The following is a 24,549-nucleotide window of genomic DNA, read 5'->3' on the forward strand; positions in this document are numbered from 1 at the left end:
TGTGTGTGTGTGTGTGTGTGTGTGTGTGTGTGTGTGTGTGTACCCATGTGTCCATCATCATAGATGCATGTGATGTTATTCCCTCATTATAGTGAAAAACCTGAATGCAATAGAGAAACTAAATTATGTTTCAATCCTGTACAAATAATCAGGAAATAATCAGAGGATTGAACCATGGGAATGTATATTCTTGGATTGGTCTGAAAAGGAGTACGGCCAAATGGATGGAACAACGCTGACAACACTGTGAGACATTTTACAAGTTGTTCTACTGTAATTCTATTAAAGTCACAGTATGTGAGTGACTGAGTGGATGTGGTTAAAATGTTAATGTTGTTTACTCTGCAGGTACTGGGGCAGTGGATATCCTAACTACAATAGATACTGGGACTGTGCATACTACTGGCACAAGGATGGACTATGGTATAATTCCTTGAGTTAAAATGAAAACTTCTGGATCTGTGAGAAGTGAGGTTTCTCTTAACTTCAGCTTAGTGAACACTGCAGCGTTAAGTGTTCTGCTTTGTGAAGTTAAACAGTAATTAGCAGTGCTATTTTACAGAAGAACAAAATGTTGGACCACCAATAATCATATCAGTACAAACCACCAACTGTGTGGTTATTATTTTTACGTGAAGGACACAGTTAATGGACGCTCGGGTGGCACATGCGTAAAGTATCCGCCCACCACCGGGAAGTCTATGGTTTTGATTCCTCTGCGGTGCATCCGGTTTGGCTGAGCAACTATATGAACACAATTGCCGTGGGAGGGTGACATACTGTATGTGGCTGCGTTAGCAACTCCTACGGCTGGGTGGTGGCTGTCAGTGGGACATTTTGAAAGGGTGGAGCAGGATGGAGGTTCTAGGTCCTCGTTGGTGGGGGGGGGGGGGGGGGGGGTGCTCCTCACTGGCAGGTGAGCCAGAGAGTTTAACAGCAGTGGAAGCACAGAAATATGTGGGGAGAAACACTTAATTGGTATAATGACTAAATTAGGAGGAAAAAAAGGGGGGTGCAAATAATTGGCTATTCTAGGGGGGGAATAAAGAAAAAGCAACAACACAGTTAATGTTTACCCGATCAATTTGGAACTAATTGGAACACATAGGTGAGAATAATGTTTATTGATTTACAGTGCTAGGTCAGCATTAAACACCATTGTGTTCATCACAAGAGACCCAGGATTCAACACCATCCTGTGCAATTTAATCCTGGACTTCTGACAGACAAACCCCAGGTCACAATCTATGGCTGTGTTGACGCAATTCAATTATATATTACTTTATTCTATTTGACAATATATGCTATTTGTACAGTTTTCGCTATGTTGCTTATATTATGGATTTTTAATCTCGTTATATATTTATTGTTGTCACACTGTTGAGGCTTTAACCACATGAACCCTAGTGTCCCTATTCTCTGCATGTCTTGAATACATAACCGTAATCCTTGTTTTTTGCACTGTGAAAGCCCAGGTCATGTATGACAGATGCAATTTAATTAAACGTTTATTTTTATTGTATTTTACTTTTTTTGCTATTTTGCTTTTATTATGGCTTTTTGTTGTGGAGCGCTGTAATTAATGACCCAATGCTTTGTGGGAATAACAGTTGATGAGAAAATTTGTTGGAAAGACCAAATTGAATTAGTGTCAAAACAAAGTCTCAAAATCTGAGTGAATTATTATTAAAATCTGATTTATGAAACATCACAGTGAGAAAGGGACTGAAAAAATGAAAGTGAACATTTAAGAAAACCTATCCAAGATACCAAAACAAGACTGTCATAGGTTTATTTTATCGAGTCTGACAAAAGAAATCTATGACAGCCTTGGTCCAAGGCTAGGTGAAAACAGAGCCCCTTAGCTACTGGTTAAAATAGCATTCAAACCCCCATATCACAAGTAGCTCCTCAGGCTAAAAGCATAGACATATATCTATGGCTAAAAGTACATTGCAGAGTGATGGCAGAGAGTTCAAGGTTCAAGGTGCAAGGTTCTTTACTGTCACATGCAATTGCAGAAAGTACAACAGTGTAGTCATGAAACTTGTATTTTGTTAGGATAAACGGCTGGGGAGGGATACATTTCTATAGAGATACTACTTTTAAGAAATAACAAGAGTTAGTTGTATAGGATAATGCAATTTATAACTTTAGATACTTGCATACTGATTCTACATCTTTGTTTATGTACTTCTTGTCCTGTCATCACAGTGATGGTATAGCATTTGTATGTCAATATATTATTACTGTTCTCTTCTGTCCTATGTGGGCGTTTAACAAAATGTAAGTATGTCATTATTTAATGTATGCCCTGAAATCCTGAATAAACAAAACTGTGAAAAAGAAAAAAAAGTAAATGCCTCCATCTGTATGAGCGTGTGTTCAAATGTAACAGGAGTTCAATAAAACGTAAGCTCTTTGATTTACCAAATACAATACACAGTACCTCGCTGTTTTACAAACATAGATACACAATGTGAGAAATATGAGAATCTTAGGATAATCTGGCAAAGGAATTTAGGATAATGATATTGTGGATGATATAATATCCAATATTGGTTGTTGGGCCCCAAGAGATAATGGTATCATACGCTGATACTATTAAACTCCTCTGAAGTTATTTAGGATGGGCCTGATGCAAGATACTGTAAAATGTATTGAAAATGGAAGCAGTTGACACATTCTTGGATGCTGTACTTTTGGAGGGAGGTATGGAGGGAAGTGTTGGGAAAACACTTCCCTCAAAGCAGATTCCCCACAGTTTTGTCATTGTTTTAACACATATCAAACACTATATACTGTATATTTTTGACCGGGGTATTTCAGAGCGCTCAGATATCAGTTAATTTATGAATGGTCAGATTGGATACTCATGCTGCTCATTTTGTTACACATACTGTATGTGTGTGTGAGTACCAAACAGCTGCAACCATCACATTTTGCAATGACTCGATCTATTGCAGTGGTTCTCAACCTTGTAGTCGGGCCCCACATGATTTTGGGGGGTCCCCAGATGACAATTTAAGTACTTTTAAGACCTTTTAATACCTCCAAAAGAAAAAGACCATTACGGCATCAAAAGTAATCAACAAACTATACTATAAAAACTGGTCAAACATTGGCCAAATGCTCACAACGCCTCGCAACGCAAGCTTGTAGATCTGCTATTGTCACAATATTTATCTGTGGAACCGAGTCAACTAAATTGAATGCCTCAAACTCCTAAAAGTGCTTATCAGGGTGGCGGGTCCCCAGTTCAAATATGATTAATCTGGGGGGTCACAGCCTGAAAAGGTTGAGAACCACTGATCTATTTTTTAGATGCTGTTGTTGGGACAACTTCGATTTCCCCCGGAGTGGAAAATGCTCTGAATGTTAGAACGGCACCACTCCTGGAGAGCACCTGGGATGGTCTGAATGCACCCTAAAACTAATCGATAAGAAACTACAATACATTTATGTGTAATACCAATGCATATAGTGTATGACTTGGCTCTTCCACTTTTTAGTTTCTGCAAACCGGGCCAGATAAGTTAAATTGTACAAGAAATATGACATAATACACAAGCTAAGAATATCTTATCCCAGTCACAATTGTGGGACACAATTGTACAACTTATCATGGTGGCATCATATAGTATCATAATATATGATGTCTCTGTGACCCATCCAGAGACATTATGCTGGTGCTGAGTGGACCCTGGGCTGACTTGGCTCTGCTCTTCAGACAGACAGACAGACAGACAGACAGACAGACAGACAGACAGACAGACAGACAGACAGACAGACAGACAGACAGATCTGTACATGTCTGTCTGTTAGTCCTGCTGCTGTTTCTGTCTGTCTGTCTGTCTGTCTGTCTGTCTGTCTGTCTGTCTGCCTGCCTCCTACTGGTACAACTGACTGTCTACCTCATCATGGAAACTCAGAGAGGGTGGGCTCATGATCACATCTTAATGTCTCCTGTTAATGTGTTCTCAATATCAATGTGTAGATTACTGTACAGGCTTTTACATCCCACTGGGGCTGCACACTATCAGAGGATTGACCGTACATACATGAAGGCTACTGTATGCATTCAGAGGAGCTTTGGATAAACTATCTTATCATGACCTTTTAGGCTGTGTTTATCCCCCTACAACTCATGTCCTATGTTGCTCATAATATCCATTGTATTTTGATATAATGGTGTGGTATCTGTTCACTATGAGGAGAGGTACTTGTTTTAGCTTTACTTTATTCACCAATGACTCCACAGTGCAATCATTGTTCCATCTGTTTAGTTACCAGGTACTTAATTTAAAGCTACTTACTGTACAGTGTTCGTAAGTGTAAAAACACAGTTTCTTGTCATGTAGAAATGTCCTGCCTATATTTCACTTTGCATTGTTTTATTCAAGTCACATTTTAACCACATCCTCTGGCAACCCCCTTCCCTCTGCAGTCTTTCATTTCATAAAATGTTGACGAGTTACCTCTAGTTTCTCTTCTACTCCAGTTAAACCACAATAAATACCTAAATCGGAAGATAATGAACACATCATTGAACTTTATATGTGTGTCATGATCATGCACACACCTACTGTACATATATCAATTCATCTGCTCATCCTCTTTCCTCTGTCTCTTAGTTGAAGCTGAGCTGTCAGCCCTCTAGGCAGAGAATTGGCATCTGGTCACACTCACCCTCCCACCTGACAGCACACACGCACCCACACACGTCTCTGCTACCCCCCCTAATAATGATGTTGATCATTTAACTTTTATTGAACATTCGGTGTCGGTTCTTAATAATGGGTAGTTGTGAGTGTTGTGTAATTTAGAGAGATCATGAAGCTACAGGAAAACTGTGGTCACTTCTAGCTTCCGTTAGTACAGCCTACTCATTGTGCTTGATACGTAGAATGTCATCTCGTAAGAAAAGGTGTTTTTTTTTAACCACACAGCCTAGCAGAGGCCCCTTGCTTGGGGGTGGGGGTGGGGGGGGGAGGGGGGGGGGTAGCAGCGACATACAGAAAAATATAAGTGTGTGTGTGTGTGTGTGTGTGTGTGGGGGGGGGGGGGGGTCTATTTTCATTGGTGCACAAACAGTGATCTGTCATTATGCAATCTAACAGTACTGTCTACGTTTAGGGCAGTGAGGATACAGTATATATTCAGAGTGTTGTGAAGAGGTCAAATACCTGCCAGAAGAATTGAAGTCATAAAGATACAAACGGCTGTGGCTAGTCATTCTGAAAACATTGAGCTCCAAGAGGAAGATATATCTACGAGAATCAGACCACGATTACAGCAAGAAGAATTGAGGTAGAAATGTCTGTAGAAGGACATTATGACCACCTTGATCTGCAAAAGACAGATGATGCAATCTATGGAAATCTTCAGATCAACACCAAGAAGGAGAAAGATCTAGAGAAGATCCTGCAGTCTGGTAAAATATGTTAATTACATTTTTTTTTAAATGTTTTTTAACTTACTCCCTCCTTATCTCACTGTGTGTGTGTGTGTGTGTGTGTGTGTGTGTGTGTGTGTGTGTGTGTGTGTGTGTGTGTGTGTGTGTGTGTGTGTGTGTGATAATCTAGCTATTCCTCATTACAAAAGCATTGCGCAACTAGACACAGACAGACATGGTCACATTCTATTAACTCAGTATATTTAATTAACTAGTAATCATGGAAAGTGCCATTTTGATCAAGCTAATCAAGACATGAGAAGCATATACTTGTAGTCAATAGTTACTTTTCAAGCCTCTCATCCTTGTAAGATGTGTGCAGATATTAATGCTTTTCCAGACTTGACAAACAAGGAGAGACAGACAGATTCAGACAGAGGAGACATGAGGGACAGTGACCGTTCACATGTTAGAGAATGATTCCTTCGATGTGTAAAATATTTTTTAGAGAGAATGCAGGTCATTTCAAAGCACTTTGGTCAGGTTGGGTTTAGCTAACAGGACTTTTAGACTCTTATCTTCTTTTTGTCAAACAGTGAGAAGGTGTTTCAGAGTCGTTGCTGTGTGTCTGGGGATGCTGTGTCTTATGCTGCTGGGTGGGATCGTAGGCCAGGCCGTGCACTGTGAGTATTACATGTCATATAACTAACACATCACTTTTTTTTGCTTGTTTCTAGCTGTGGCAACTATAAAGACCACAGCAGTATTGACCCAAACCTAGATGCGACTTTTATTTTCAATTTAATCCTCACGGTTGTCTCCACCAGGCCGGATGGCCGAAGGCCAAACGGTCGACAGCCGGAGACTATGTTTTCGCTCCTGTTTCTATACAGAAAAGGAGGTATGCCCCCAAAGGCAAAAACAAAGGGGGATATTATTTTTTTTTTTTACTGTTTTTCCCTGGATTCCTTGGATCATGATGCAACCATATAGGCCCCAGCCATTTGTGCCAGATTAGATTTTCTTCGAAACACACGTTTTGCTACTACTCCTACAACTTTAGTCCAAAACTGACACAAATAAGTAGACATTATCTCCGGAGTCATGTGATCAAGGTGTATCAGTCAGATTTTTCTGATTACATTTCATTTGGCAATGACTGCCTTCTAAGGCCACGTTTACACGGCAACGATCAGAATAGAAAACGACAAAGTGCCGTTGCGTTCTTATTTTGCGTTTACACAGAGACACGCCAGGTGGCTAGGAGGCGGTGTGACACGCTGCCAGATAGACCCGTCACGCATGCGTAGAACCACTTCTGTTCTACTTCCTATCACAGCTGTTTGTTTACACCAATGCAGTGTGGTTCTACAGCTCACCGACATGAGCCATGACATCACCCGTTTTGTGTATTCCCCCTTGTTGCTCGGTTACATGGAGACGCGTGGCGGAGCGTTTTCAAAGATTTACACTCTGGAAGGGGGTTTCCCTTTGTTGCGTTTTCAACCCCCAATAACGCCGTTGTCGTCTAAACGGAAGGCTCATCTGGTATTTTATCAACTCGACCTGGCGGAGACCTGTGCTCCGAGGAGTGCAATTTTCTAGTTTCTACTGAAGTGTTTTTTTGTATTACTACACATGTGAAAAGTAAATGAATAAAGAGGTTTTAACAAGTTGTATTCTTTTCAACGAAATGTTTCCCCTCAGATGTTTGACCTTATCGTGAACAGTAGCAACAAGTGTGTTTATCGTCAAAATATGTGTCTTTGCAGATAATTCAGTCATTAACAACCTGACCCTGAAGGGAAACCAGTTAAAGGCAGATTACATCAATCTGACCCTAGAGAGAAATCAATTAAAGATCAACAACACAAACCTAACCCTGGAGAGAAATCAATTCTACACCTCCAACAATAACCTGATGCTGGACAATAACCAGTTAAGAAGTGAAGTAAACCAGCTTAAAGCAGGTGCGTGGGGTTACACATTGTTTTTGTTTGTTATTAAATTATTGTCAGGGATGACGTGATAAAAATGTGTGCTATAAAGATGAAGGGAGTCTTTATTTATTAAAACAACGTAATTATGTTACTCTGGTAATTTTTGTATTGGACTAGACTGTTCTGAACTAATCCATCAGTAAAACTCTGTTTGATGTTTAGTTAAGTCGTGTCCCAATGGATGGAGGAAGTTTGGAGACCGCTGTTACTACAGATCTACTAGAGAGACAACTTGGGAGGAAAGCAGAAAAGACTGTCTGATGGCAGGAGCACATCTGATGGCCATTAACAGTAAAGACGAACAGGTAAGAGTGTGTGAACGTGGTTTTGCGCAGACGTGCGTGTGATGTGATGTAATTTGGTGATTATATTGAAAACCTGAATATATTAATAGAGAAAATTCATTATGGTTCATGTACCAATGATCAGGAATTAATCAGACGATTAAGCCATGGGTGTGAAGTACCATCATCAAAGGAAACTTGGATTGGTCTGAAAAAGACCTGGAACAAATGGACATGGGTGGATGGATCTCCACCGACAACACAGTGAGATATTTTAAAGTATTTCTATTGTAATTCTATCAAAGTCACTGTATGTGAGTGACTGAATGGATGTAGTTAAATACATTATGTTGTTTACTCTGCAGGTACTGGGCCAGTGGATATCCTAGGACCCATACATACTGGAACTGTGCATACTACTGGCAAAGTAATGGACTATTGTATGATGGATTATGTTCAGAAAAAAGAACCTGGATCTGTGAGAAGTGATGCATCTCTTAACATGATTGATGACAGCTTAGTGTTCTGCTTTGTGAAGTTAAACAGTAATTAGCAGTGCAAATGAGAGAAACTCATATCGATGGCCAAAATGCAAAACCTCCTATCTGAAAAATTAACATTGTTGGGAAAATGAAAAAGAAAACTACAAAATGTTGTATCTTTTTTGCACAATGCTATTTTTTTATGATACCCATCACATAATTCACCGTTTCTGGATTTCTGGATTATATTACAATATTATATGTTAATTACACTGATCTCATATTGCAAATGCAGATAGGAGGTTTTTCCCCACTTTTCCTGGATAATTCTGCAGATAGGAGCTTTTGCACTGTGATGTTAAGTGATTGCATAACTAAATAATGATAAATAGTACAGGCTGTAAATACACATATTTACAGCTGCAAACAGTTGCATCAGTGGTGTGTTCTAGGTTTGTTTTCTGAGGTATACAATAACCATTTCTCTGCACGAGATGCGCGTGGTCGTGGGTATACGCTAGCGCATTTTCAATGGATGAAATGGTTAGTACACTGTATACACTTTTTTCCAAAAACAACAACAAGTAGGTGGACTACAAAACAACTGGCCCAGGCACCCCTCGACATAATACCCCCCCACTCCCAAAACCCCCATTCCCCCCAACCAGCACAACACACCCCACAAACCCCACCCACCCAAACCCTCATGCCCTCCAACTCCCCTAACTCATACAACTGGATCACCAACCTTGTGTCCAGTGTGGATAGTGGAATAGTATGTAAGATCATTGAATGGCTTAAAGAGCCTATAAGCAAGGAGGAAAGACCCTAGAATCACCACAGCCAGGGTGGAGATGAGCGCAGCACACAGGGACTTTGTCGCTGACCAAAAAGGAGAGGGTCTGAGGGAGGAATATAAGCGGAGGAAGGAGGAGCTATATCAAGTGTATGCAACTGGAACAACGGGAGCTGACCCAAAAGATCAGGGACATTAAAGAGGTGCATGTTAACCAGAAACATGGCAAGAGCTGGAAGCTCATCAATGATATTTCTGGCAGAAGCTCTTCTCAGACTTCCAAGATCTGGGGAGAAAGCGCAGAGGAACGAGTTGAAACATGGTACCAGCACTTCAAAACACTCCTAGGAAATCCTCCTTCAACCGAAGAAGAGGATGATCCGATGCTCCTGTCTTCCATGACCTTCCCAAACCAGACGGTTCACCATGGATGAGTACCAGAGGGCCAAGGCTACTATCAAGTGAGGCAAGAGCTGCGGGAAGATGGAGTGACAGCTGAGGTTCTGATGTATGTGCCCATAGACAAGGTGGTGTTGGATTTTATCAAGCACACACGTCTAGCAAGCTGCCGAGCTGTGGAGCAAAATGATCATCGATCCAGTACCAAAGTCAGGCGAACTCACCAAGGCATTAGCCTGAGCTCACAAGTTGCCAAGACGGCTAACAGGAAGATCCTCAACCGTCTTAGACCCATCTTAGACCCTGTAATGAGAAATTCGCAGAACGGCTTCCGCCCGGAGCGAACAGCAGGCGGGCAGATACTGGTGCTGAGGAGGATACTGGAAGGAGTAAGGAGCGGAATCTTTCAGTGGTGATCACCTTCATGACTTCCAAAAGGCTTTTGGCACCATCCACCGGGGGAATCTGATGAACATTCTCCAGGCCTATGGAGTTCCTGAGAAGATGGTTCAGATGATGGAGACAAGCTACTCGAGGCAGTCCAGGACTTGTAATAACCTGGGCCTGGACTTCTTCAATGGAACAGGACCTGAAGGTCCGGGGGGCACTTGACTGGAATGCCTTGCATGGGATGAGGAGAGTGTGGAAATCAGACATGGGAGAACACCTCAAGAGGCGGCTGTTCGTATAGCTACAGTGGAGTCAGTACTGCTGTATGGGGCTGAGACATGGACCGTCACAGCACAACAGGAAAGGGCCTTGGATGGAGTCTACACAAGATTGCTATGAATGGCACTAGGAGTCACATGGACGGACCACATCAGAAATGTGGTCCTCTACAGGAACCTACCATGGGTCACAGACAAAGTCAGAGAGAGAAGGATGAGGCAGGGCACTGCGTCAGGGACCCATAACTAGTGGCAAGCAAACTAACACTATGAGAGCCAACCCAGGGCAAAGCCAGGAGAGACAAGAATTGCACCACCTACGTAGATGCACTTCGGCGTAACAGCTTAGCTAACAACACAGTAGAGCTCAAGACCCTGATGCTAGATAGGAGAGTGTGGAGGGCAGCGATTCAGGAGTCCCAAGTTGGTGTTGGCTAGACCACACTCACACATCGCATCGCAAAGACCCTATTCTATATGATACGGCCTAACTGACCCATGCCCCCCTCAACATAATCCCCCCCATACCCTCTACCCCCAACTCCACCACCTGCAAAACTCCCCCACTCCCACAACCCCCCCCCATACCCCTCTACCCCCAACTCCACCACCTGCAAAACTCCCCCACTCCCACAACCCCCCCCCCCCAACTGCCAGCCCACACCTCTCCACCTCCCTAACTCAAAACCCCATCCCACTTCAGGAGTCCTGAGTTGGTGTTGGCTAGACCACACTTTCGCATCAAAGACCCTATCCTGTATGATCCGGCCTAACTGGCCTATGCCCCCCATACCATAATCCCCCCCATACCCTCTACCCCCCAACTCCACCACCTGCAATACTCCCCCACTCCCACAAACCCCATACCCCCCAACTGCCAGCCCACACCTCACAACCCCCATAACTCAAAACCCCATCCCACCCCATACCCTCATCCCCCCAAATCCCACCCAACCCATTACCCCCACTCCCAGAACCCCCGGTCCCCATGCCCCCAACCAGCACACCACAACCCCCAAACTCCACCCACCCAAACCCTAATGCACCCCCAACCCCATACCCCCCCAACCACCACCCACACCTCCCACACCCTATACACTCCACCACCTGCAATACTCCCCCACTCCCACAAACCCCATACCCCCCAACTGCCAGCCCACACCTCACAACCCCCATAACTCAAAACCCCATCCCACCCCATACCCTCATCCCCCCAAATCCCACCCAACCCATTACCCCCACTCCCAGAACCCCCGGTCCCCATGCCCCCAACCAGCACACCACAACCCCCAAACTCTACCCACCCAAACCCTAATGCACCCCCAACCCCATACCCCCCCAACCACCACCCACACCTCCCACACCCTATAACTCCAAACCCCATCCCACCCCCATACCCTCATACCCCCCAACCGACACACCACAATATTTTCACAGGGTTGTTGGCTGCCACGGTGTTCACGTGTGATTTTGATCTGCAATTAATAAAAAATCACGACAATGACGTTCACATTTAAGCAGCAATGACAACCTCTAACCACAAGTTCAAAATGTTCAATGCCAAAACCTCCTATCTGTACCTAAAAATGACCTCCTATCTACATAGATGCACATAGGAGGTTTTTACCTAGAAACAGTTAGGCTTACAAACAAACATTATTTTGTTAAATAATGCTTTTTTTATGCTCATTTTGAGATCAAGACATTCTACAGTACTGTAACAAGTATTACCATTCACATTTTTGATCAACTCACACTCTTGGTGTGATAAAAGTTTCACCACCTGACACTAATCATTAGCAATCAACAAGGCAATGCAATTAACTTGACAGTTACTAACAAATACTTAAATAGTAAGGGTGGAAGACACTTTTTTATTTTGAAAATAATTGATGATTACTACAAACTGAAAGACATTAAGACGATCTACATAACATAGAATTCCCAAGTTTCAGCTCTATCTGCTGCTCAACTAGTTCTGGTGCAGATAAGAGTTTTTGCGCTTCAACATTTTAGCACTAATTGGCACTGAACAAGATAGGAGGTTTTAGTCAAATGACTTTTCTGACAAAAATGAGGGGCGGGACTATCTTGCAGACAGATTGAGCATGTGCAGCATAGCCTAAAGTCCTCATCCACAGTGAAATCCGAAAATCATGAAATTTGCACTTAGGAGGTTTTGCGTTTTGGCCATCGATATGTTATTTTACAGAAGAACAAAATGTTTTACCACCAATAATCATATCAATACAAACCACCAACTATTATTACTGTGTCGTTGTTAAATTTACTCTACAGTTAATTGGTGCTCGGAGGGCACCATTGGCATAATTAGGGGGGGGGGGGGTACAAATAATTGGCTACTCTGGGGGGTAAAAGGAAAGAAACAGCAACAACACAGTTAAAGTTTGCACCATCAATTTGGAACTAAGGAACACATAGGTGAGAATAATGTTCATTGACTACAGTTCATTCAACACTATTGTGTCTCCAAGTTCATCACCAAGTTCAAAAATTCAACAGCAGGATTCAACACCGTCCTGTACAACTGAATCCTGGACTTCTGACAGACAACCCCCAGGTCACAATCTATGGCTGTGTAGATGCAATTTAATTATATATTACTTTATATTATTCAATATATCTCTGCTGTTCGGCCGGAACCAGCTAAATCCAAAATGGTAATTGTTCAGGAAATGAAAAACAAAATATCAATCTTTCAGAAAATGAAGAAAACCTTATATTTTGAAAACAAAGCAATACTGCCTCATCAAACTTGGTATTGTGACTTTATATATTATCAGATACTTGCATGTGTCATTATATTATCACCACTTTACCCAAATCCAGTGCAAGTGGAGTTAGGAGGTTTTGTCCATCATTGATAAGAACAGCTGGCAATGGATCTCAAAGCTCACAACACATCACAACGCATTGTGAGCTTGGAGATCAGCTATTTATGGTGAGCGCCATCCTCATATACTATAGATCAAGCTGAATTCTGTACTTAAACAACTTTTATTTTAACATGCATTGTAAACAACCATGGATCTAACTGTTACCACTGTTGTTCTTCTACAGTTGAGTGCAACAAACAATTCTGCCTCAATACTCAATCATGTATTTAACAAAAGCGATCATGGCACACCAACAATAAATAAATGGCATATAAATACAAAATACATTCATGAAAAATATAATCTGTCAAATCTGTAGCCTACTGCACTAACAATAACAACCACAGTTGAATTTACCTATCATAATTATACCTATCAACATTTTATTATCACACTGTTGTGTGTTGTGTGTTGCGTGTGTGTGGTGGGTGTTTCTTAGTGCTTTAGATTGTCATAAAAGCTGTGAAAGTCTTTTGGCATGATCTCCTTGAGCTCTTGGAGATGTTTGAAACAAACTCCTGCACACACTCATTCTCTGTCCATTAACATTTAAAAAGAAAACACGAGCAGATGACCTTTGTGAAGACACCCTTCTCCTCTTTACTGGGGTGACATCTATCAAACCTTGCACATACATTCTCTTCTCTTCCCAGTTTATGTTCTCCCAAAAGCATTGAAAAATCTTCTCCCTGTCTGCCTCATACAGAGCAGAGCTTCTCGAGAGCCTGAGAGGAGGGGGGAGTTGTTTGTTTTTGACAGTTTGAGGGTCCAATGGAGTTAGGAGTGTTCGTCAGAGGCGCTTTTTAATACTTTTCATATGTTATTATTTTTTTTTAAATTACACAGATGTTCAATAGCATTGATTTATGAAAAAAAAAAAAACAACTGAAAATGGAGTTAGCTGGTCCCGGCTGAACACTGACGATATGCTATTTGTACTGTTTTTGCTATTTTGCTTATATTATGGCTTTTTGATCTTATTATATTGTTATTGTTGTCACACTGTTGAGGCTTTAACCACATGAATCCTAGTGTCCCTATTCTCTGCATGTCTTGAATACATAACTGTAATCCTTGTTTTTTGCACTGTGAAAGCCCAGGTCACAATGTATGACTGTGTGATGCAATTGAATTAAAAGTTTCTTTATTTTATAGCATTTTGCATTTATATATTTTTTTCTATTTTGCTTTCATTATAGCTTTTTGTTCTTATTCTATTTTTAATGTTATTATTAATTTCACTGCCTGCAATGGTACCACAGCTGTGTCAGGGCCGTGTACAGACTTTTGGGAGGGAAGATGCTCTAAGGAAACGTAGCTATTTGTGACAAAAGCAACTTAGGAGCCTGAATGAAATTAATAAGGCAGTGCGAGACCAAATAACGAGATGGACATGGACAAAAAAAGTTGGTTTGTTGCTTTGCAACACCTGCTTTGTGAGTCATTATCTAAAGGATATAATAAGCACTCTAACCTAAATTGACGTAAACATATATGTAACTAGAAAAAGTGCTCCGGGGCACAGGTCTCCGCCAGGTCAGGTAAGTTATTGTGGCCTCCTGGTGGCGCTATAATAGGCCAATGGGAAAAGGGTGGCATTTCTTCCTCGGCCTAGTGGGAATGTGCGTGCAAACTTTCACGGAAATCGCACACCACGTTCATGATTTCAGACATTTTGTTCAAAACGGACCAATACTATAAACTTTGGAAGTCAACCTTAGTCAATCAGGATGGAATATGAAATATCGGACAGATGCGTCTTGATCACATGACTATAGAGATACTGTGTACCGATTTGCGTGATGTTTGGATAAAATCTGAAGGATTAATATCCAAAAATGTATTTGACATAAGTCGGCCTCCTGGTGGCGCTGTAAAAAGCAGATGTGAAAAATGCAGTGCAAATGTTTTTCCTTGGCCTCTAGGGAGTAGGCGTGCAAAGTTTCACGCAGATCGGTGCAGTTATAGTTAAAAATGCAAATCGGCCTGTTATAGCGCCACCATGAGGCTGATATGAAAAGTGTTAAGTGCCATTTCTTCCTCGGCCTAGTGGGAATGTGCGTGTGCAATTTTATGGAAATGGCAAGCTGCGTTCATGATTTGAGGCAGTTTGTTCAAAACGGACCAATCCTGCAAACTTTGGATGGTAACCTTAGCCAATGAGGATGGAATATGGGAAATCGGACAGATCAGGGTTGATCACATGACTATAGAGATACTGTGTACCGATTTGCATGAGGTTTGGTTAAAAACTGTAGGAGTAATGGGAATGGCAATGGGTTTTGCACAAATTGGCCTCCTGGTGGCGCTATAACAGGCCCATGTGAAAAATTTGAGGCAGAGGTTCTGAATTGGCATCCAGGGAGTGTGTGTGCACAGTTTCGCAGCGACCGGGCCAACGGTGCCGGAGATTTGGTGCTAACACACAGACAGGACACACGGACGGACACACGGACACACGGACACACGGACACACGGACACACGGACACACGGACGGACAGGGGCGAAAACATACGCTCTTGCCATGCCTTTCGGCCTGCCGGAGACAATAACACTGGTCTGTTCTGTCTTCATATTCATCCATTGTCAACCTCTGTCCAACCTTCTGACTAAGACTGAGTTGAATGTGCTCAAACATAATTATGGGGTTCGGGTTTGTTGTCTCCGCCAGGCCGAAAGGCATGGCGAGAGAGTATGTTTTCGCCCCTGTCCGTCCGTCCGTCCGTCCGTCCGTCCGTCCGTCCGTCCGTCCGTCCGTCCGTCCGTCCGTCCGTCCGTGTGTCCTGTCTGTGTGTTAGCACCAAATCTCCGGCACCGTTGGCCCGGTCGCTGCGAAGCTGTGCACACACACTCCCTGGATGCCAATTCAGAACCTCTGCCTCAAATTTTTCACATGGGCCTGTTATTGCGCCACCAGGAGGCCGATTTGTGCAAAACCCATTTTTTTCCCATTACTCCTACAGTTTTTAACCAAACCTCATGCAAATTGGTACACAGTATCTCTATAGTCATGTGATCAACCCTGATCTGTCCGATTTCCCATATTCCATCCTCATTGGCTAAGGTTACCATCCAAAGTTTGCAGGATTGGTCCGTTTTGAACAAACTGCCTCAAATCATGAACGCAGCTTGCTGTTTCCATAAAATTGCACACGCACATTCCCACTAGGCCGAGGAAGAAATGGCACTTAAAACTTTTCACATCAGCCTCATGGTGGCGCTATAACAGGCCAATTTGCATTTTTAACTATAACTGCACCGATCTGCGTGAAACTTTGCACGCCTACACCCTAGAGGCCAAGGAAAAACATCTGCACTGCATTTTTCACATCTGCTCTTTACAGCGCCACCAGGAGGCCGACTTATGTCAAATACATTTTTGGATATTAATCCTTCAGATTTTATCCAAACATCACGCAAATCGGTACACACTGTATCTCTATAGTCATGTGATCAAGACGATTCTGTCCGATATTTCATATTCCATCCTGATTGGCTAAGGTTGACTTCCAAAGTTTGCAGGATTGGTCCGTTTTGAACAAAATGTCTGAAATCATGAACGCGGCGTGCGATTTCCGTGAAAATTTGCACGCACATTCCCACTAGGCCGAGGAAGAAATGCCACCCTTTTCACATTGGCCTATTATAGCGCCACCAGGAGGCCACAATAACTTACCTGACCTGGCGGAGACCTGTGTTTATAATGTGTTGATGTTATACTGTCTAACAGAGTGGTATAGATATACAGTGAATAAGAACAACAATACTTCACAACAACAATGTAGATGTAACAAAGAGATTTGCTGAAATATAGAGGATGCACTGTATATTTTTAACATGCATAGATTATATAAACTACAATGCAGAATACGTAGTGGCATGCCAGCAGGTGGACGGACTGGAGCGCTGTAATGAATGACCCAACATTTACTGGGAATAATAGTTGATCTGCGTGAATTATTAGTTAAACTTCACAGTGAGAAACGGACAGAAAACATGAATGTGAACATTTAGGAAAACCTATCCTTGGAACAAGACTGTCACAGTTATTGTACAGTTATTGTATTGACATAAAATAAATCTATGACAACCAAAAAATTATAGAGAAGCTCTGTTTTACCAAATACAATGCACAGTACCTCGCTGTTTTACAAAAACATTGATACACAATGTGAGAAATGTGAGAATCTATAGGCTAATTTGGCAAAGGATTTAGGATATTATATTGGGGATGATATAATATCTAATATTGGTTGGGCCCTGAGAGATAATAGTATCATACGCAGTGCGTAATTTCTAAATTATTAGGTGCCGGAGCTCATGAACCCATCACGCCCACCCAGCACTTGGGGAAAGACTGGTCTGCAGAAAATACATGATGATGTGAATTCACGCGACCGGGATGGTTTAAGTATGAGTATAACTATAAGCTGCTGAATTAGACCTCTTGTACAAGAAATATTATATAATACACAAGCTAAGAATATCTTATATCCGCAGTCACAATTGTGGGACAAAACTGTACAACTTATCATGGTGGCATCAAATATATCATAATATATGATGTCTCTGTGTCCCATCCAGAGACAATATGCAGGTGCTGAGTGGACCCTGTGCTGACCTGGCTCTGCTCTTCATACAGATAGACAGTCACACAGTCAGCTGTCTGTCTGTCTGTTAGTCCTGCTGCTGTTTCTGTCTGTCTGCCTCCTACTGGTACAACTGACTACCTCATCATGGAAATTCAGAGAGGGTGGGCTCATGATCACATCTTAATGTCTCCTGTCAATGTGTTCACAAGATTAATGTGTAGATTACTGTACAGGCTTTTACATCCCACTGGGGCTGCACACTATAAAAATGTATGTATTCAAAGAAGCTTTGGGTAATGTCCCTTTACATTTAAACTTGACATTGTTCCACAGTTACCAGGCACTTCACTTAGAGCCACTTCAAAGTACAAATAAACTTCTAGCGTTAGTAAATGTGTTTCCTGTCAAACCGAAAATAACAATTTCATTCTGTGTTGTTTTAGTCAAGTCACTTTTAACCACATCCTCGGCCTTCCCTCTGCAGGCTTTCATTTCACAAAATGCTGTTGACATGTTATCTCTAGTTTCTCTTCTACTCCAGTAATATAAACCACAATAAATACTTTAATATGACTTAAATTAATTAACAATGAATTGAACTTAAAATGTGTCATGACCCATGCACAAACGGTAAACACACACCTACATATCTCCATTAATCTCCTCATTGTCTTACCTCTGTCTCTTAGTTGAAGCTCAGCTGTCAGCCCTTCCACAGGAGAGAAGCACCACCATCTGGCCACTGAACAGAACTACACCCTCTAGACAAAGAAATGACACTGGGTCACAGTCACCAACCTGACAGAACACACACAAGACACTTCATGAAGAAGCTGCTAGTTAAACTAATGGTGATGGTTGGTTGACTATGAGGAAACCATGGAGAGAGATGTGTTGTTACTGGGCTGTTCTGAACCTACTGGTCAATTAAAGAGGACCATAGCTTCTAATATTATTGGTGAAAACAGGGGGCCGATTTACCAAACCTATTTTGCTTTTGAAGACACTTAATTTTGTAGCATCCAGCACAGTGAGAATGTACCGGTTTTATTATTAAAGTCTTATATAAACAACGTCCTCTACTCCTCAAATCATCATGTTGAGATATCTTAAGGTTCAATTATGCTTTGCTAAGTGATCCTGCTACTAAGCGAAGTGTCACTTGACAAAACAAAAGTGTTTTGCAAACATGGTAATACAAATATGTATCTTCATTTACAAGGTGAAATATCAGGGCTACACTCTGCCAGCACACAGACAAATATGTTTTTGTTTAGATTTCAATTTGTATTCTTGTTCCACAAGGCAGATACATTTTGTCACACCACCAGAGGACAGTACTCTATACAGAGGTGTTTCACTGTGGAATGACCATTTTGGAATCACATCTTGCATGCAGTTCACCCTTTTAGAGAGAAAATTAATAGATAAATTGAATGCACTTGAGTCATTACTGTAGATGCTAAAGATGTGCATTTACAGTTGCTTTTTAGTTTTATTACTTGGTTGTTTGTTTTCTATTATTTATTATTCATAATGTATTTTCTTGTGTTATGTCTAAAATGTAATGATGTGTGGTGAGGGTTCTCACCTTACCAGCACAGCTCTTGTTCTTTGTGAAAGGTGTATTATGTATTTGAGTAGCGTTTTCTCTTGTACAAACAACAATCAAATCAAATCTGTACAAACATCATACAGTACTTGAAAATGGCATCATCCTAATGTGTATGTATGGCTTTCATTTTTCTCTCATTTTATAGTTTTGGCCTATATAAAAGATGATTAAAAGGAAAACAAAGATGTTTATGAAACTACAGAGTGAGAAAAAGACTACCAGAGCCCAACATCTCTGTGACTGGTGAAAATAGAGGCCCATAGTAACTGGTTAAAATAGCACTCAAGCCCCCTAATCACATGTAGCTCCTTAGGCTAAAAGTACAGAGGAAGTGATGGCAGAGAGTTCAAGGTTCTTTGCTGTCACATACAATTGCAGCAAGTAGGCTACTAAACAGTGAGTTGACGGTGAAACATAATTTTATTTTTGTACTTTTAAGACTTAAGTACCAAAAGGTGTACTGTGACAATTACAGGCTTTAATATGATGGAGAATGGTTATTGTTGTTTTGTTTTGTTTTGTTTTGTCTTGATTATAAGGAATAGACAATGACTAAAAATGAAAAATTAACTGACAAAAGATTATGCACATAAATGATTTCTGATATTTCTAAGATCTTGGAATCCCCCTATAGTAATGATGATTGTGTTCAGTCACTGCATTTGTCCATCGCAGCAGGACGTTTGGTAACTTGGGGGTGGTTTAGGTCACTGCTTGGACAGGAAGGTGAAGATTGACTCACCTCATAGAAACAGAGAAACATCCTGTAGACCAAAGATACAACAATCATCTTCTGCAGCTCCTCCAGAGACGTGTTCTCATCCATCTCCTCCACAATGCAGTGGGTGATGAATTTGCCAGTGTCACTTTGGAAATGGCAGGCACACATCTACAATGAAGATGGGGATGTTAGAATGTTAATTATATAACTTCACCTTGAGCAAATAAAAGTGACTGGCAGATTCAGTAGCACAGTACTAACCTTGCGTCATCAGGCTTTCCACACTATGATCCTGTCTTGACTCAGCCTACTAGAGCACGGCTACTAATATCCGTACCGTATCCGGTTGTGCGCCACAATGTTATTGTTCCCCCACATAAATGTCAAATAGAGTATAGCTTCATCTTGACAGTCACTACGAGTACTACGAATAACGCATGGACATACAGAACAATAAGTATTTTAAACATGTGTATGGATGGATTTCACAGCTTTATGGGTAGGCCGACTACTGGTTTCTCAGTGGAATTCCATTTAGGAGCACAGACCATATCTGTATCCACTGATTCTCTCTAGACAGGAATCATACAGCTATGCTGCTTGCCAAGCCATGGTATAAACTGTAACTCTGGAAAATGTATCACTACACAGGAAACTCTTACAGGGGAGAGAGAGCAGAAGTGATGTTCTCTCAAGACAGATCGAGGCTCTCCCCTGACTGTGTGGAAATGGCTGTTTTATTCTGTGTGCCTTGATTGACTCACCCGACAGGTGTGTCACACGAGCTCATTGTCTAATTAGGGGCCTTGAGCACCTACCAATTTTCCCCTGATTGCCCAAAGTGCACTTTAAGAGAGAGAGAGAGAGAGAGAGAGAAAGTGTGAAACTGCAACCACTTAATTGTGTAATTCACTGATTGATACACCCTCCCCATCCATAAATTGTTGCTTTTACACATTTTTTTCTTCAGATTACACGTTTGTTTGTGAGCTTTTGTTAGCTTAGAAAGGGCGGCCAGCTGAGTGGTTAGACCCTGTTTATCCTGGGTTTGATTTGAGCAATGTTTGTCGATGTGTGTCCCTGACCAAGACTCTTAACCCCTAATCGCTCCCAATTGTAGCGCCCACTGCTCCTGTTACTTGAATTAGGATGGGTTAAATGCAGATACCTCATTTCACTGGTATGCAAATATACACTGACAAATACCATGAAGGAGTGTGGACTATAATATTATTATTACCTGCAAAATCCAAGACTACAATTTGAATGTCTGTGTCTGCTGTTACTTAAATTGATTTTCATTCAAATGTTCTTCTGTGACTCAATATCATTGCTCTATCTATTCTTTTTTAATGTTCCATATTTTGGCAAATTGGCATCTTAATAAAGCCAGCCGTATATTTGACAAAAATGGAATATCCCAGTTTTTGCTGAAGCTAGATTTCAGATTCAAAGCTACACAAACACAGTAATACAGTATCAGTACAGTATAAAGTATCCATAATATACAGTGACAGTATTTGTACAGTATTGTCATAAAAAAGGTGGTAAGGACAGCAACGAATGAAGCAAAAAACACCGTTTATAGCTGTGAGTGAGAGACATTAGACAATGGGCTGAGCAGAGCGACCATGTGCTTCGCTGTATAACCTCATGGCTACCGGCACGAAGGACAGGCCGAGTCCATTGTTCTCGTGGGAGAATGAATCTGTCATTACCTCATCATTCCTCATCTCTCTCTCTGGAGGGGGTGGGATCGGGATGTGTCGGCCATTATAGCTTCCAGCTTCCTCCTCAAAGACATCTCCAGCACGGCGCCACCTCCAAACCATCAGCATCAGACCCCAGAGTAGATGTTGAATTATGCGCAACACTATAGTTATAGTACTGTATGTGCTTGATGTGTCAAGTCACCCTGTGTTGATATTCTATGCGGCTTTATTCATAGAGGTCAACATGTGATACAGGAGTGTCGCTTTATTAACCCATTAAGACCTGAGGCCGATCCGACACATTCTTCTAAATCCAGTTTCTGGAAGAAAAAAAAAGTATGTCGCTATATCAGTGGTGCTCAAAACTTTTCATGTCAAGGACCCCCAAAATGTATTTGGCCGCAGATCCCCATTTCAGAATCATTTTTTCCAGGGACCCCAAAGGAACGATTCAAAAATAATTATATATTCAAAGATTTACAAAGAAATTCATGATTTCTTGTTACACACCCACATATATAGCTAAAATCTAAAATTATTTTAATGGGTTAAACACTGAGCTTTGGACAAAATGTTGGTATAGTGCTACTTTTCCCCCTGCTATAGAATAAATGAAAAAAGGAAATTTGAGAATCAATGGGCTGTGGACTCAAATTTGGTCAGAGGTGGTTCTGGTGGTGAAGGATAGATAGCTGCTGTGCTTTAAATGTGTCATTTTCTGAACATAAGGCAGATGAAGTTAAAAAAAACTTTCCATTTTGCATTCTGCAGTCACTGTTGAAAGTCATTGTGGTCAACCTGTGATCACACTTTTAACGTACGCATTATGCACAACTTCCCTGTAGTGTCAGCACGTGCACGAGCAATAATGTGAGTCTGAGTTTGTGGATGTCCTTTTGCACTTCCTTATTTGTACACCATTACGCCAACCCGACACAGAGAGACACAATCATAATTTGTCAAACTAAAAAGTTTATAGTTACTTAGTAATCGTTATTATTTGGATATAATCAATACAGAATAATATACAACATAGAGTATTTGCACTCAATAGTTACATTTCAAGCCTCTCATCCTTGTACGATGTCTACAGATATTTATTCCATGCCAGACTTGACAAAGAAGGTGAGACATAGGGATGGAGACAGAGGACAGAGAGGGGACACTGAGGACACAGGACAGATGGAGGAGAGAGTGGTGGACATCTATGAGAACGTGGATGTTGCCCCTGAACCACAGGAGGACATGAGGGACAACGCAGCAGGAAGACAGACTCAGGGTGAGTTTCTATTTTTCAAAGTGGAAAAATACTTTACTGTACAAAAACAAGGCTTCAGGAAAAGATTATTCAGATTTCATTCAGATTTTCTTGTAGCACAACATTTAACAAGTGTATATCCTTCACTATCATTTATTTGATGTGTAGAAGTATTAGAGAGACTTGGTCAGTTCAAATCTAGTAGCTGTATTTTCTGTTACAGGACAGCGCTCTAAAACAGTGAGATGGCCTCTCAGAGTTACTGGGAGTCTGGGGACGTTGTGTCTTATGCTGCTGGGTGTGATCATAGGCCTGGTCGTGCACTGTGAGTATTCCATGTCACTAAACTACCACATCACTCACTCAGACATTTTGTTGCCTGATATTTTGTTACTAATAAACGTCACCCTGGTATTAACCCAAACCTTGATTTGACTTCTTTTCAAATTCGTATTGTTTCTACTGTTGAGTGTTTTGTGTATTATTGTATGCATGTGCAAAGTACAATGAATAAAGTGGTGTTAACAAGTTATAAAAAGCTATTTTTCCACACCGATGTTTGACCTCATCATGAACAGCGGCAACAACTGTGTTTATCACCAAGATATTTGTCCTTTGCAGATAATTCAGTCATTAACAACCTGACCCTGAACCGGGAACGGCTAAAGACTGACAACACCAACCTGACCCTGGAGAGAAATCAATTAAAGAGCGACTACACCAACCTGACCCTGGAGAGAAATCTATTAAAGAGCGACTACACCAACCTGACCCTGGAGAGAAATCAATTAAACACCTCCTACAACAACGTGATCCTGGAGAGAAATCAATTAAACACCTCTAACAACGACCTGGCGAGTGAAGTAAACCAGCTTAAAGCAGGTGCGTGAGGTTACAAACATGTTTTATGAATATATTTATGTATTGTTATTGAATTACTCAGGGATGTTCTCGCAAATCAGCATTGGTTGTCAACGGTTTCTGTTGTGTGTGATGTGAGACCAGAGCTCGATCAGTGAGAGAGCGAGAAAGAGAGAGAGAGAGACACAAAGAGGTTGAGGGAAAGCATTAATACATTCTGGCAGTAGCTCACAAGCTGATAAAATGGCACGAAGCAGCTCATTTCTTTGCTTGAATGTACATAATTAGTTTAATGCATTAATCAATTAATTCATTCATGTATTTATTCATTTAGTTTATTTATTAGTGGTGTTACGGCATTACGAACCGAAAGATACACTCGCCTTTTTTTATCAACAATGTGCTCTGCACTCAATCAGACCTGTTGACAGACAGCTCTCTCAATGGCTCTGAGCTCAACAAGGCAGCTCAAATGATGTAACCAGCAGACAAGTTGCAAACTGCTGTCTGCACCGAAATAAAAAAATCACGCTGATGTCATAGTAGAGAGGTCTTAGTCTGACGTTCCCTGTGAATTATGAGGGCGATGGCAAGACACTGGTGGATAAAAAGACAATGGTATGTCGTATCTGCTACATGAGAGGAGGTTACGTCAGTAGGAATATTTCAAACATGACAATTAATTTACACCGACATCACCCCAGTTTGCCAATAGGTGGAACTAGATAAAAAGTAACAATACACAAGCTACAAACGTATTATTGTAAAAGAAATTACCATGGTGATTGGCACATTTATTGCCCCAGATATGAGACTTCTGTAATGGAAAACACAGAGCCCTGAGCCCTGAGCCCATTGAGCCCTGGTG

General features: G+C 41.4%; 1 protein-coding gene across 2 annotated transcripts in view; it reads left to right on the forward strand.

The window, feature by feature from the left end:
* LOC308103136 (uncharacterized protein) overlaps positions 1-24,549 on the forward strand; it is a 294,821-nt gene that overhangs the window by 100,414 nt on the left and 169,858 nt on the right. The window contains exons 2-3 of one of the 2 annotated variants that reach the window (XM_080452997.1): positions 23,044-23,145; positions 23,442-23,702. The exons of the other annotated variant lie outside the window; for it this stretch is intronic. Of the exons in view, the coding sequence (XP_080309123.1) occupies positions 23,044-23,145; positions 23,442-23,702 (363 nt within the window). The remainder of the gene's footprint in view (positions 1-23,043; positions 23,146-23,441; positions 23,703-24,549) is intronic. 2 annotated transcript variants of the gene reach the window in all.

This window comes from Gymnoscopelus braueri (genome assembly GCF_963280865.1).
Source record: "Gymnoscopelus braueri genome assembly, chromosome: 16".
NCBI classification, from domain to species: Eukaryota; Metazoa; Chordata; class Actinopteri; order Myctophiformes; family Myctophidae; genus Gymnoscopelus; species Gymnoscopelus braueri.